Below are 14,860 nucleotides of genomic sequence, written 5' to 3'. Positions count from 1 at the left end.
TATCAGTATTTCTAAACTACCAACAATGAGGAAGTAAAGTATAAGCAGAAATAGTTCTTACATTGTCTAGTTCCCCTTTATATAATCAATGTTTTTAATATTTAAGCAAAGATTAGTCCTTATTAAGCAAACATTTTTACAATGCTGCCTTATTTTTCTTATTTTGTATCTTTTGTTTTGTCTGATTTTCATAAATTCTGCTTGAATAGTTTCATATTCTGTTCCTATTTCCTAAAATGAGCCAATGCTTGATCACATTCTTTTAATCCAGTGCTTTGGTATTTGATGGGTCCATGTCAAGGGCCTTCAATCAACTGAACTGCTCGCTGCCACCCTGGCATCTTCACTGTAAAAGCACCAATACTCACTACACGCTGCAAAACGAGGACCATCTGCGCATGCACTTTAAAATAATTCCAGATGTTCTAAAGAGATTTAGAAAAATGCCCGGATCTTCATAGTGTTCTTAATTATCGAGTAAAACATTTGTCTCAAGTTTCTACCTGTAAGTTTGGCTTGCTTATTTATTCATCTTAAAACTGTGGCCCTTCAAAAACAACTCTTGGCAGAATTAAACTTTCAGACCTCACACCCTTATGTTGTTTAGGACCAGGACTTATTAGCACACGAAGAAATGAGTTTCACTTTGACATTTTCACAAACACACTCAAAAACAAAAAACCGTAAGTGCCAGGCGCGGGAGCACACACCTTTAGTCCCAGCACTTGGGAGGCAAAGGCAGGCGGATCTCTGAGTTCCAGGCCAGCCTGGTCAGGGCTACACAGAAAAACCTTGTCTCTAAAATCGAAAACCAATCTTATGTTAAAGGTATTTAGGAACTGAATTTATGAGATGCGAGAATGGAACTCTTTGGTACTGAGTAGAAAAGATTGCCCATCCCAGGGAGAAGAGAGACAAAATGCTCTACTGAGGTTTTCGGTGGTCGACATCATGGGGTTCCCACAGTCCTCTTGGTCTCTGTCAAGCTCCTTGCCCGAAACCAGGCACCTCTGTGTGTCCTGCTAGTGTTGCCTGCACTCCAACTGCTTCCGGATCGTCGGTACCTGTCACTTCCGGAGCAGCATGGCGGCCACGGAGGACGACAGGCTTTCGGGGAGCGGGGAAGGAGAGCGGCTGGATTTCCTGCGGGACCGGCACGTGAGGTTCTTCCAGCGCTGCCTGCAGGTCTTGCCGGAACGGTATTCTTCGCTGGAGACCAGCAGGTAACTGGAGGCTGCCGCGGCGGGGCTGGTGATGGCGGCCCTCCGGATGCGCGCCGCGGAGCCGCTGGACTGCGGGGACCCGCGGGGCTGCGCTTTAGCAGGGCCAGGCGGCAGCCCGGATCCAAACCGTGCCGCGTCCGCTCGAGGCCCCGGGCTCCCCGCCACTCTGCACTAACTCTGCTCCGGCCTCGCTCCTGGCATCGCCGCTGGCTGCGGGCACCTACTCCTTGCTCTCTGGGAGGGGTGTGGATCTCCTAGCTCAAGACTTTTGGAATCTCCTGGTTCCGCCTCTTTTCACTTCCCAACCATTTTCTGTGAGCTCCCCCCACCCCACCCCTCCCGCTTCCTTAACATCCTGTGAGTCACTGTTCTTCCTTTACGTGTACAAAAGCAAAATACAGAGCGTTTGTCCACCATCGCACCTGGACTGCCCTGCCCCCTAATTAGCTCTTAATTGAAAGGCAGGGACACCCTCTACTAAGATGGGATTAGAAGTTTACTTAGGAAGAATTGTAAATCTAATGGCAGCATTAAAAGAGTCGGTATTTCCTGAAGTACGGTAAGACTGGAATTGGCAAATGTTTGACAAATGGCAGAGGTTAAAGGAACTGTTGTTGTAGGAGCAGAGCTGAGAAAACACTGCTGTGTTTTGGAGCGAGGCTTCAGAGCTACCTAGGGTCGGATGATAAGAAACATTGGCTTTTGTTTTATTTTAGACCCAATCTCACAATGTAGACCAGGCTGTTCTGCCTCTGCCTCCCAAGTGCTGGGTTTCAGGACCTGAGCCACCACGCCCAGTAACACATTGGTTTTGCTCTGGTGTCCCCTACACTTTCTGAACTAGGAGCTTCCACTGTATTTTGAACACTTCGTGACTGGTTCTGTTTGAAGATTTTTATAGACAACTTCTACAAATGTGATCAAGAAAGTCTTTACTGTAGTAGGTGTAGAAATACAGCCGAGCAAGGCAGGCTAGCACTCTTGAGTAGAGTTCTGTGCTGCCTATTAATGTAGAATTTCTGAAGTAAATAGCAAGCACGTGCCCTGTAATCCAGATTTCTGTAGAGAGAGGCCTTTCTTGACTGTCACCTCACATCCTGCACTTACTAGTTTGTTTAATACCTTCTTGTCACATAGAATTCTGTCTTGCGTATAACACTGGGGCTGCTATTTTAATCTGAATTAATTAGATATGATTTAAAATTCAGTTCTCTTACAATAACCAACGCTTTTCAAGTTCTTCCCAAATTTTAGCTACTAGCTGGTATTGCTCAACCTTTCCATCACCTCACTAGGGCTTACAGGATGGCACTGCACTAGGACCTCTGGTGGCAGCTGCCATAGAAAAGGCATAAATACATGGTTGTCAAACAATGAGCTGAGCCCTAAAGGATGAACACAATTTTTTAAAAAGTATTGAAAACTTTAAAATTTTTTATGTATGTGGGTATTTTGCTGCATTGTGCCTGGGGCCTCTGGGTGCCAGAAGAGGCCCTGGAACCGGAGATGGTTGTGAAACCATCACATGGGTGCTGGGACTTCAACCCCAAGCCTCTTGAAGAGCAGCCAGTGAGCCTTCTCAGTGGCAGCAAGATGAACAGATTCTTTAAAAAGAAACAGTAACGTATTGTTTATTCTTTTTCCCTTATCCACAGTTACTGATTGACAGCACGAGTTGTTCCACATCATGTCGTACATGCCTACACTTCAAGTCAACTCTTTCCAGGGGTAGGAATGTGGCTCCGTGGTAGAACAACTTCCTAGCATGCTGCAGGCCATGGATTAATCCCAACATTTAAAAATGTCCAAAACTTGCACCATTGGTAACAGTGAAGAGATGATGTTTAACCGAGCTGTTAGTAGAGATTTATGATTGCATTTTCAAAGTCCCTTTGTGTATGATATGTACAGCTAGAGTAGTGCATGTTGGCGCTACACAGTATAATTTCTGCTCATACCCTAACCATAAAAATTGTTTGGACACCTAATTCCTTAGATAACTGTACTCTACACCAACTGTTATACATTAGTGCATATGTGTCATCTCAGTGCGTGGGCTGAGGGCTGCGGTCTTCACCATCTAGTGCGTTGCCCTTGTATAGAACTTTTGGATATTTATTATTTATGTATATGTGTGTGTCTATGTAAATATATATGCAAGTGCCTGTGAAGGCCAGAAGAGGGAATTAGAGCCTTTGGAGCTGGAGTTACAGGTGGTTGAGAGCTCCCCAGTGTGGGTGCTGGGACCTGAACTCAGGTCATATGCAAAAGCAGCAAGTGTACTTAGCTGCTGAGCCATCTCTCCAGCCCCTCCTATAGAATTTTTTAAAAAGTATTTTTGTGGCTCATTAATAATATCATTTAAAGATAACAGTGTATTGGATTTACAATGTTTTGTAGTTTTTTCTCTCTTGATTCAATCTGTATTTCACTTTGGTTTTGAGTTTGCTTTTTGTGGTTCATAATTGATTTTAAGATGCTTGTGTTCTTCTTACTGAGAGATACAAAGCAGCCCAGTTTCCTTGTTTATAGAAGCAGGGTCTCACGGTGTAGACCATGAGCCGCCTCAAGCTTGCTAGGCTCTTGCTTCTTGCTCTTGAGTACTGGGATTACAGGTGAGAGCAACCACACTGGCCAAAACACCCAGCTCTTGGCCTAATGTTCATATATTTAGACACCCAGGGATATTTTCTGACCTTCCATTTCTGTAAATTACACTGTTTCTGTTTATTGTGCTGTGATAGTTAGGAATTGTGAGCCAAAGTTCCTGGAATGAGCTGCATCTCCCACTGAAACTCTTCCAAGGCTGGCTAGCTGATTAGAAGGGCGGTGCTTGTGGAGAGGTTGGAAGGTTGCAGGTCTAGTTGAAACTGCAGTCTTTATCTTGGCCTATCTTCAGTCCCCGTAATAGCCATTCCATGTCCACCTCTGTGTCTGGCCTAACATCCTTGTCACTAAAAACATTTGAAACGTATTAACAGACTTCCACCAACCAAAAGGCTAGTAGCGTCAAAAAATAAGTGAGGGGTCTAGTGTAGAGAATTCCTCCTTTACCATCTACCTAATATTTCCACCAAATATGTGAAAAGTGATTTAATTTATGACCTTTTTGTTCTGTTACTAAAAACTTGGTCAAACTCTAAAATGCAGATTTTGAGGTGACCTAAATCTATGGTCCTGTGCCATGGTCCCTTATATTTGGCTCCAGAATAGATTATCTCTTACTCCCTTTAAGGTAACCATTGTAGTTTTTATGTTCAGAGAATAAATAATTTTTAACGTTTCAAATGGCACTGGCCTCACGAAAATAAGTATATTTTTTACTGTTTCACCAATGAGTTGCATTTTTTATTAACAAAAACAAAATTTCAGAGACCGTTTTTGGCAGTGATAGAGATGGAGAGTTTGGCTCTGCTGGTTTGAGACAGGTGAGGGGTGTGTCCTGAGGGTGTAGCAGTAACGGTCTGACAATAATTTGGGAATACTGCTCTGTGTGAGCTGTCCAGGTTCCCAGGCCAAGAAACCCTTGCTTTGCTCCTTTCTTGAATAACCACTTCCAACCGGAACCTTCAAGTGTCTTCAGCCATGAAGCTGTCTTTGTGCAGATCTTAGGGAGGGCTGTGTATAAGTCAGGTTGCATTCTAAAATGTTAAGCAAGCAGCTTCAGGAAGAGCTAGGTGCCCCCAGAGAGATAGCCCCACAGTTAAGAGTGTGTACTGTTCTTGCAAGGTCCCAAGTTCAGTTCCCAGCACCCACAGTGGTTCACTTACAAACTGTCTGCTGCCCCACCTTCACAGAATCTGACAACTGCAGCCTCCCTCCCCAGGCGCCTGTACTCCTGTGCACAACCCCCCGCCCCCACTGTTTGCCACTCTAGTTGGTGGTGGGACCTGAGAGAACGAAGCCCATGATCTAGGCAGACTAGAGTCTTATGCGGTAACCAGCTTTATTAGGAACACCAAACAATTTATACTCGGAGGGTTCAGAGCAGTCACAAAAGTAAAGTGTCCAAATCACGTGGTCAAGCTGCACATGACAGTGATGGGCAAGTTGCAAGCGGCAGAAACATGCTTTTTCGTAGGGGCATATGAACAAACAACAGTAGCCAGTTGTAATGAGTAAACTGCCCACTATTCCCGGAAGGGCGCGGCAACAGAATCCAAGAACAGTTCCATGTTTTTGAAGAAACTGAGGTCACAACTCTTGTCTTCTTTTCTTGGAGGTTTCTCCTAGCACTCAGACTACTCCTCACACAACTCCATTCTGACATCCCTAATTAAAAAAAAAAAAAAAAAAAATTCTACCAGTGTGTCAGACAGACATGAACACACAGTAAATCCATAACACTGCTTTTAGCCTTCAGGTTGCTCATAAGCAAGCTTCAGTGGATTCTTGTGTCCTACAGTCCAGTAGCATTCATGATTCCAAAACAAGGTTTTGACTGGCACTGCACAATTACTAAGAATGCATCATGAGGTTTTATTTGTTATGTTTTATATTTGACAAGGTGGGTGGCTGACATTTAAGTTATTCTGAAAGTAGAATGAAGGGTTTTTGATTGTTGTTTTTCCTTTGGTGTTTTGGCTTATTTTGTTTTGGGTTTAAGCCAGAAGTAGTTCACTGGTGTGATAGTTAAGGTGATGTTTTCCTTTGGTTTTCTTTTAGGTTGACCATTGCGTTTTTTGCACTCTCCGGGCTGGATATGCTGGACTCCTTGGATGTGGTGAACAAAGATGATATAATAGAGTGGATTTATTCCTTGCAGGTCCTTCCCACAGAAGACAGTGAGTGAGTTTTTAGCATTTTATTTTTAGTATGATTAGCTGTTCTTGGTGTGGTGTGCATGGGATTGACAAATCATAGTCCTTGTTTTCTTAGCATACTTTACATATCCTTATTTTTCTTGTAGTTCAGCGCCCCTTTTCTATTCAGATACAACACGTAACTAGCTTTGACCGTAATCTGTGTGGAGAAAACAACTTAGAGCCATGGGAATTAAATTGAGATTCACAAATGTAGCAGCACACTATGTTGGCTATGCCTACATTAATGATTCATTAATTAGTTATTTGTATTTGATGTTTATATATGACCAGTCTTTTAGCATTTTCTCTGGTTTGTTTTTGTTTTTGTTTTGTTTGGTTGTTGTTCTCAGGTATTGCTTTTTCCTGTTCAGAAAATTTCTCTTGGTCAACTACTGTATTTCTTAAAGCTTAAAATCTCCAAAATTCATAACTTCATGATAAACATATTTTGAGAGAAAGAAGTACACAGTCTATCTTTGGTTTATACAAAACAAATTACCTGAAGTCATGATGTGTGCTTAGACTTGTTCTCTGCAACTCATAAAAGGCAGTGCGAGGCGCTTCTGGAGTTGTCATCCTGTGCATTTCACAGGAGTTCACGAGTTGTTTAGTGTTGACAGGTGTGTTCCCTTTTGTTTATTATACTCGGCAATAGCTTTAAAGCATCTATGGAGTTAGAATTGTGATTTTTACCATATCCTTTGAGGTGAATTGAAAGTCTATTATATTGCTAGTTACATGAACTTCTTGGTGTTCTTTCCCCCCGAACTTATTTGCTGACCCCCACCCACACTCCATCAGTCATCTCAGCTTTAAATAGCTTTTTTTTCTGTGGGGTTTGCAAACTCCTGGAGGGTATTTTTCTTTCTTCTCTGTATCGTTAGACTGACAGTCACTTGAGTCCCCCCTTTTCTCTTCTATGTTTTCATGGTTAGTCTAGAATACTTTCTGCTTCTCCACATATTTTCTCTGATAATTAGCTTGCAGACCACATAGATTTTGCCTCTGCAATTTATTGGTCCATAGTTATGTGATTTTTGTTACACCATATAAAGTTTACGGAGTTTAATAACTAAATGTTAAATGGAACCTGGAGATGATTAAGGAATCATTTGTTAGATTTGACTAAATACATACTTTAAATTTTTTGGAATGAATGGTAACAAAGTTAGATACATGACAGATTTGAATAAAACTGTGGTTGCCTAATTAAAATATTCTAATAAAACAACGATGGCACATTATTTTTTTACCTAACTCATCAATTTAGCAAAATTTTAGAAGTTGGCAAGACTACAGGGAGAGAATGTTTAATAATCTGTTGGTGGAATGAAAAATATTCAAACTATTAAGTTTGCATTGTAATTTTTGTAGTGTAATTTTTCTTTTTTTAATCTTATCTGACAAATTCTCATGTATACTGTACTATATCTGATAGAAGCCACACAGCTATGTTCACCTAGAACTTCACATTGGATTGGATGAATCAGGGCTTTGCATATGTAATTAGGGTGGAGCTTGAATTGGGACTGGTGTTCTTTTAAGAGGACAGCAGGGAAGGACTGCCCTGTGCTGTCAGCAGCTGAGGAGCGGCAAGGATAGCTCAGGGCAACTGCAAGTAAGAAGGCATGGCTTGAGCTCTGTCCAACCTCCAGAGGACACAATTCTGCTAGCACCATAGAACTCTGAAAAAATAGTTTTGGGGTTTTTTTTTTATTATTTTAAATCACTAAGTTTGGGTGGATGAGATCACTCAGCAGGTGAAAGAATCTTGCTAGCAAACCCAGTGACCTGGATTTGACCTTCAGGACTCACAGGATAGAAGGAAAGAACCAACTGTAGCAAGCTGTCCTCCCTCCCTCACCCACGTGCTGTGACATGCACATGACCATACACATATATACACACAGAAATGAGAATCACAATTGTGGTAATTTGTTACTAACTTCAGAAAATGAACTAGAAGTGTTTGTTATAGTAACCAATTAGAAACAAAATGGGTATTCTTCAAACTAAAATAGTTAAAATGCTATGTAGTAGTAAAATGATAGAGGGAGGCTTGACTAAAGCCTGCCGTATATGGCTAAATGATAAATTGAGAACATATAGGGCCAGCAACTTGAGGTAGGAGGATGGCTAGAGGACCGGAGTTCTAGACCAGCTTAGGAAATTACTGAGACCCTTTTCTCTCTCTCCTTCCTTCCCTCCCTCCTTCCCTCCCCTCTCCCCTCCTTCTCCCCTCCTCTCGCCCTCTCCCTCCCTCTCTCTTTCCCTTTCCCTGCCTCAGATTGGGGAGGATAGGAGCAAACTGTCTCCTGGCAGTAACAGGCCTGCTGCATTCACAAACCCACAGCAGCCGTGGTCACCTGAACAAGACCTGCACAGGATCAAGCCAGTCAATGGTCCAGCATGGAGGGAGGGGCGGGGTCCCAGGCTCTCACCCCTGAGGAGCTGGCAACAGTTAGTGACTTCTAGAAGGGGAAACAGGACAGTGTTCTTTGTACAGTGTTCTTTTGTCGATAGTCCCATACTTAAGAGCAGCACAATTGGAGTTATTTTTTTGAAAAAAGGATCCAGAGTTGGGGGAGCAGGGCTAGAGAGGAGTGGCAGTGGATCTGGAAGGGGTCGGGGAGAAGAGTGAGTCATGAATACAATCAAAATACATTGTAAAGTGATCAAAGCTGAATCCTTCAAAAAAGAACTGTGAGTCCTTGCACGGCTGTTTAAAGGATGGAGTTGGACTGAAGTGGCAGCTCTCGGGTTGCAGTGCTGCCTCACTGCTCAAGTGCCACGTGTCACATTTGAGATATTGTAACTAGTCAGCCATTTAACTCTGGGATTGTAAATATTCTCCTGGCATCTTCTTAGTAAATGTTTACTCTGATAAGAAGGGCCTTTGGAGCTTTGGGCTCTGCTGATCACAGGAAGTGTTTAGGAATCAGATCAGGTTGGGAATTGTGTACTCTCTTCCCTGAGCACTAGTGAGAGGTTATTCTAAAGATAAAATAGTGAGGTCCAGAGGTTTCATAAATTAGTAACAGACTGTAGTGATGGAGAGGAAACACTAGAGTGGAGTGTATGGTCTCTAATGATTGAGTGCAGTAAATGCTGTAACTCCCAGGCTGTCGTGACAGTAAACGAATTGGCATTTTCCTTATAACAGACTTTGTCAGATAATGTGGACCATGAGTAAGAAGGCTGACTAGTGAGAGGACAAATACTGGTTTCCTTCCTTCCTTCCTTCCTTCCTTCCTTCCTTCCTTCCTTCCTCCCTCCCTCCCTCCCTCCCTTCCTTCCTCCCTCCCTCCCTCCCTCCCTTCCTCCCTTTCTCTCTCTCTTTCTTTCGGTTTTTTGAGACAGGGTTTTTCTGTGTAGCCTTGGCTGTCCTGGAATCACTCTGTAGACCAGGCTGGCCTAGAACTCACATTGATCTGCCTGCCTCTGCTTCCCAAGTGTTAGGATTACAGGCGTGCACCACTTCACCTGGCTATGGTTTCTTTCTTTCTAAGTAGATACTTTCAAATTCTTCCTCTCTGCCGTCTGTCTTTGTCTCTCTTTCTCTCTGTCGTTTTCTTTGCTTTTTTGAGACAAGCTCTCACTGTAACTCAGGCTACTAGAAGTTACCATTTAGCCTGAGCTAATCTCAAACTTGTGGTCTCTCTGATTCAACTTTCTGGAATTTTCAGCCTACCACCACACCTAGCTGGCTACTTGAAAAAAGAAAGAAACAAAAACAAAAACCTATAGGGAGTGTGGTTTTGTGTAGGCTAGGCTAGGCACAGTATATGTTTAGGAAATGGCAGCATCAGTTTGAAAAGCATGGCGACCCAGCCATCCCTAGTCTTGTGTCTGTATGACTCCACCAGTCTTTGATGGCTAAGATCAGTCTCTTAAGAAAGTCCTCCAGGAAGAATTTTGGCCAGAGAAGAAAGGAGCAGAAAGAAACAGAGGTTGCAAACAGGTCCTTCTCACAGAACTGGAAGCACTAGAACTTTTCAAATGTCACTACCAGAGTCGCCCAACATGGAAGAGAGGCTAGTTGTTCAGCCCTTAGCATCTCAGAGAAAGTAGCGCTACTAAGCAACTTAATTTGTGCTTGAAAGTCCATGCTGTCACTTTTCTCAAACGCATCCCTAAATGAAAAAAGAAAAGAAAAAGAAAGTCTTCCAGAGCCAGGTGTGGTGGCAACATTTTAATCCCAGCACTTGGGAAGCTGAGACAGGCGAATCACTGTGAGTTCGAGGCCAGCCTGGTCTATAGAGTGAGTCCAGGCCACCAGAGCTACATAGAGAAATCCTGTCTCTTGGGGGTGTGGGGTTGTGGGGGGTGGGGATGGTCCTCCGTCTGCCATCTCTTTACCTGGTCTCAGTCTTGTTCTAAAACTAATCTGTGAAATTTAGAAAGCAGACATAAAAACAGCTGTGGTTTGGTTTTGTTTCACATGTGTGTTTGTTTGTTTTGTGGAGCTGGGCTTGAACCGAGGCCCAGAGCTTGCTAGGCAAGTGAGTGCCCTCCATGGCCTACACCCCAGCCTAGCTATCCAGCTTTCAGTCCCTTTGGGTCTTCCTTGATATCTTTAAACAAGGAATTGGGCACATCTTCCTCATAAGAAAGCCTTATGTTTCTTGAGACCTGTGAAGAATTAGTTTTATATTCATAAAAACATACATTTTAAAACAAAATTACCACATTTCTCACTGGAATTCTATCTGCTTAGTGCAGAAATCTAACTTTTAAGGTGGAAATCAAACCCTGACTGACTCAGCTTTGAATGGTATTAGCAGCCTGAGCTCACAGTGATGCAGGCACTGTGACCTAAGCATTGCCTTTTGCTACATGTACCTAACTATAATTTGGAATGTATTTACCTTTCCTAATACAGTCATCCCTTAAAAGAGGGGAAATACACAGCTTCTTATGGAAAGTACTTCCTTTGTTGAGGTCAGTCTTTTTTGTTGTTTTGTTTTGTTTGTTCTATGTATCTCAGGTTTAACACAAACTCTCATTCCCCTGTCTCAGCCTCTCAAAAGCTGGAATTACATCTGTGCGTCACCACCTCTAGCTAAAATGTTTAAAATTCTCGTTAACCTTTTAATAGTGTGTAAGCTTGTGGTGTGGGGTGTGTGTGTGTGTGTGTGTGTGTGTGTGTATGTACACGTACACATCCCTCAGTACCTGTATGGAGGTTGAAGGACAACTCATGGAATGGACTCTTTCCTTCTACCGTTCTGTGGGGTCTGGGGGATGAACTGAGATCATGAGCCTTGCCTGGCAGCCTCTTTTACCCAGTGAGACATCTTTACCTGCCCAACATTATTTTTTTGAGACTATAAGTCATCTTACTACCTCAGTATTTTTTTTAAGACTACCTCAATGTACTATCCTATATTGTTTGTCACATAATTGGTCTTTATTTTGAACTTAATAGCAAAGCCATAACTTTTAAAGTATGATATTATCCAGTCATCAGGCAAAAGTCAGTATTAGTGTTTATCTTTCAATCATACATTTTAAACATGTTCTTTGATAATATAGTCTCAATATTTGTCATAAACATGCATACACATGTTATGTAAACAAATTATTATACTCACTGCATCCCCAGCACTCAGCTTTTATTTTTCTTATTAACTTGTATTCTTTTGCTCTATTGTTACCTATTTATTTCCGCTTGTCTGCCTTTGAAGGGGGTGCCACAAAAGTAGAAGGTCCATTAACTGAGATGTTTTATCTTAAAATACGATTATCTAGGCGTCATATTCATGGTTGTCATGTACTGTTGAAATAGGACCCAAGATGTCGCTACAGTTTGTCAAGTTCTATGTACAACTGATTCTAGGCGGCAGGAACTTTCCATCTGTTTTGCTGATGCAGAGTATGAACACTAGATGGTGCTCTAGAATAAAACTTCAGTTTCACCTGGAGTAGATAACTTGCTGTGATAAATTTGGAGCAAGTTGCAATTAAACTTGAATATGATGAAATAATAAGTTTCTAGAATTATAAAGAAAATGCCAGTAGCAAACAAACTTGACAGGAACTAGAAAAGATTGCCTAATGAACTTAAAATGGTAAATATGTTCTTTTAATGAACATCATTTTCAAAACATTGATCCTTAAGTGTATGGCTGATAAACCAGTTTGATAAGGAAATCATCTTTCTTGGGCCCTATTAATGTTAGTTAACATGCCATGAGAAATAAGATCTTTCTTTGATGCTGTTGTTTACACTGAAACTATTTTTTTTCAATCAGCTTTATTCATAGACTACAATAGAGAAGAAATACTACTTTGTCTTCCTTATACTGTGACTGTCTCTGAAGACTGTAAATAGATTTTCATGATGACACTGTATGGAAAAGAAGAAAGGACACTTTTTAATTTGATGAATTTTTTCTTAAAAAATTCCCAAAGTGGGTAGGGACTTTTGGTTTCTATTTGATAAAAGTTTGATAATATTTAATTGACCAATTTTAAATACTGTTTATTAAGCCATGGCCACTGCTAAACTGCAACCGGGCATGTTGGTGTGTGCCTGTAATGTTATCTCTTGGGAGGCAGAGACAGGAGAATCTGGAGCTCAAGGCCTTGGCTACATAACAGTTTGAAGGCCACCCTGAGCTACAGGAGACTCTCTCAGAGAGATGGATAGATAGATATAGATGATAGGTGGATGGCTGGATGGATGATGAATGAAGGATAGGTAGTAGATAGGTAGATGGGTGATAGATAAAGAGATGGATAGATGGATAGATATAGATAGATGGATGTATGGATGGATAGATAGATAGATAGATAGATAGATAGATAGATAGATAGATAGATAGATAGAAACTACCTCAGACAGGCTGTTAGATATAGAACACAAGTACTAGGCGGAAAGGTCACACATACGTTTGAAGAGTTTGGCTCCTTGTGTCTGCTAAGGCTCCTAATGTTACAGTGTTGTTGAACATCAGTTCCCTGCTGTTTCTGAGAAGAGTTATAACTTTAACCTAACTAACCTCAGAAGCAGACGTGTGTCCACTTCTCTGTAAGGAAGTGACATTTTACTCAAGCATTTCCTTTGAAGCCAGACTTTATGCAAAGCATGTTACTGAATTGTCCTAAGTTATCAGGGGACCCACGATCTTCCCAATGAGGGTTAGACCTACACGCAAAATACACATAGAGCTTTTTTCAAGCAGAAATAGAATTGAGATCAGATTTTTATATGGAAGTATTGCTGAGTTGGTACTTGGAAGGAGATCTTTAAAAGGGGAAGGAAAAGAGGAAGCTGATGTTCAATTCAGATCAGAGAGGAAATACACTTTCTGCCACTGCTTACCCACCATGAAATGATTAAAACAAAGTCACAATGAAGGATAAGTCACCTGGTGGGGGCTGTGTGGAAATCTGCTGAACCTGTCTCGAAGGTGCTGCTTTATTCCTTTCCAGGCAGACATTTGGTACTGCTGTGGGGCAGTAGATGACAGTGAAGGTTATACTAACCACCTGATGTTAAAATGCAGCATGTCCGTAGGGGTCTCTCCCACACACATACTGTCAGTGTGTGTAGGTGTGTACGTGTGTACATACACTCAGTACAGTCACAGTCAGCCAGAAAATGCAGTAAAAAAGCAAACGAGAAAGCCAGAGGGATGCTACTTTTGAAAAGAATCTGAGTGATGGCTGCTGTCTGGTAGGAGTCTTGTGTGTGAGAGACTATAAGCGAGGCTTCAGGAGCCAAGGAGAGCTCCTAGCTAAGAGCCTGCAGTGGAACTGTGACTTCAGCCCCACGGTAACAGGAAACTCAGTCTGCCAACAGTGTGGCCAAGCTTGGAGCAGACTGCTCCAGAGCTGCCAGTAGGTAAGGCAGTGCTGCAGCGGCTTTGATACCAGCTGCTGAGACGTGTGCTGGACTCTGATCATCTGAGGCAGTAAGACGATCAGTATGTGCCTTCCGGTCCTACCTCTGTGCTGACTGCTCATCGACAGTGACTCATAGAGGATAGAAGTCTCTGTCCTTCATCCACACACTGCTATTTTCCTGACTCCCTCTAGGCTGTTAAGGATGTACCATTTGCCTAATTATACACACCATACACATGTGCCTTATATATACCCTTTGTTTTCTCTTGTTCAGATACAGATTTCCATGCTGTTGTTTAGTCTCACTAATTACTTTCTAAATCAGCATAATGTACCCTTTGATGTCTTAAGCCTGTTAGACCTTCCTGTCACTTCTAAACTTTCACCATCGTGCTGCACCAGATACTTCTGCGCGTATGACCTTGTTCATGAAGACCCTGAAGTTCATACACACACACACACACACACACACACACACACACACACACACACACACACACACACACGGTATGGAGTAACCTATAGTTTAGTTACTCTTAACAAACCTTAAGTGGCTTACCGACTTTAGTCTTACCAAAAATAATGCGCGTTCACTGAATTTACTGCCACCATTAATACTCCCAATAGAAATGAGGCATGGGATGTTTTCAGTTTACTATTTTCTAATTTCTGCAAAGATGTGTAAGCTACTACTCAGGGTTTCGGGGATGCAGTGGCTAAGTACAGTCAGTGCTTGGTTTGGAGAACAGAATGGGAAAGTTATGATTTGGTCTTCTACTTGTCATAACAGGAAAGTTCATGGCATCAAAGCCCATTTTGAAACCATCTTGAGTTTTCATTAGCTGGCAGTTCTGGTGTGCTAGTACATTCTTACCTTTACATCTGTCATACTGATTTTCTAACAGCCATTAAAACCATGATGAGAGATGTGTTTTTAAGTTCTCAACTTCTGTCTCATGTGTGTGTGTGTGTCTGTGTGAA

General features: G+C 42.0%; 1 protein-coding gene across 1 annotated transcript in view; it reads left to right on the top strand.

Annotated features, from left to right (window-relative positions):
- The first annotated feature begins 1,056 nt into the window (after positions 1-1,056).
- Pggt1b (protein geranylgeranyltransferase type I subunit beta) overlaps positions 1,057-14,860 on the top strand; it is a 39,000-nt gene continuing 25,196 nt past the window's right edge. The window contains exons 1-2 of the mRNA XM_051163089.1: positions 1,057-1,223; positions 5,889-6,007. Of these exons, the coding sequence (XP_051019046.1) occupies positions 1,084-1,223; positions 5,889-6,007 (259 nt within the window). The 5' untranslated portion in view covers positions 1,057-1,083. The remainder of the gene's footprint in view (positions 1,224-5,888; positions 6,008-14,860) is intronic.

The sequence above is a fragment of the Acomys russatus genome, chromosome 20 (assembly GCF_903995435.1).
Source record: "Acomys russatus chromosome 20, mAcoRus1.1, whole genome shotgun sequence".
NCBI lineage: Eukaryota > Metazoa > Chordata > Mammalia > Rodentia > Muridae > Acomys > Acomys russatus.
The sequence above is the reverse complement of the archived record's forward strand: the minus strand, read 5'-3'. Positions and strand labels throughout refer to the sequence as shown.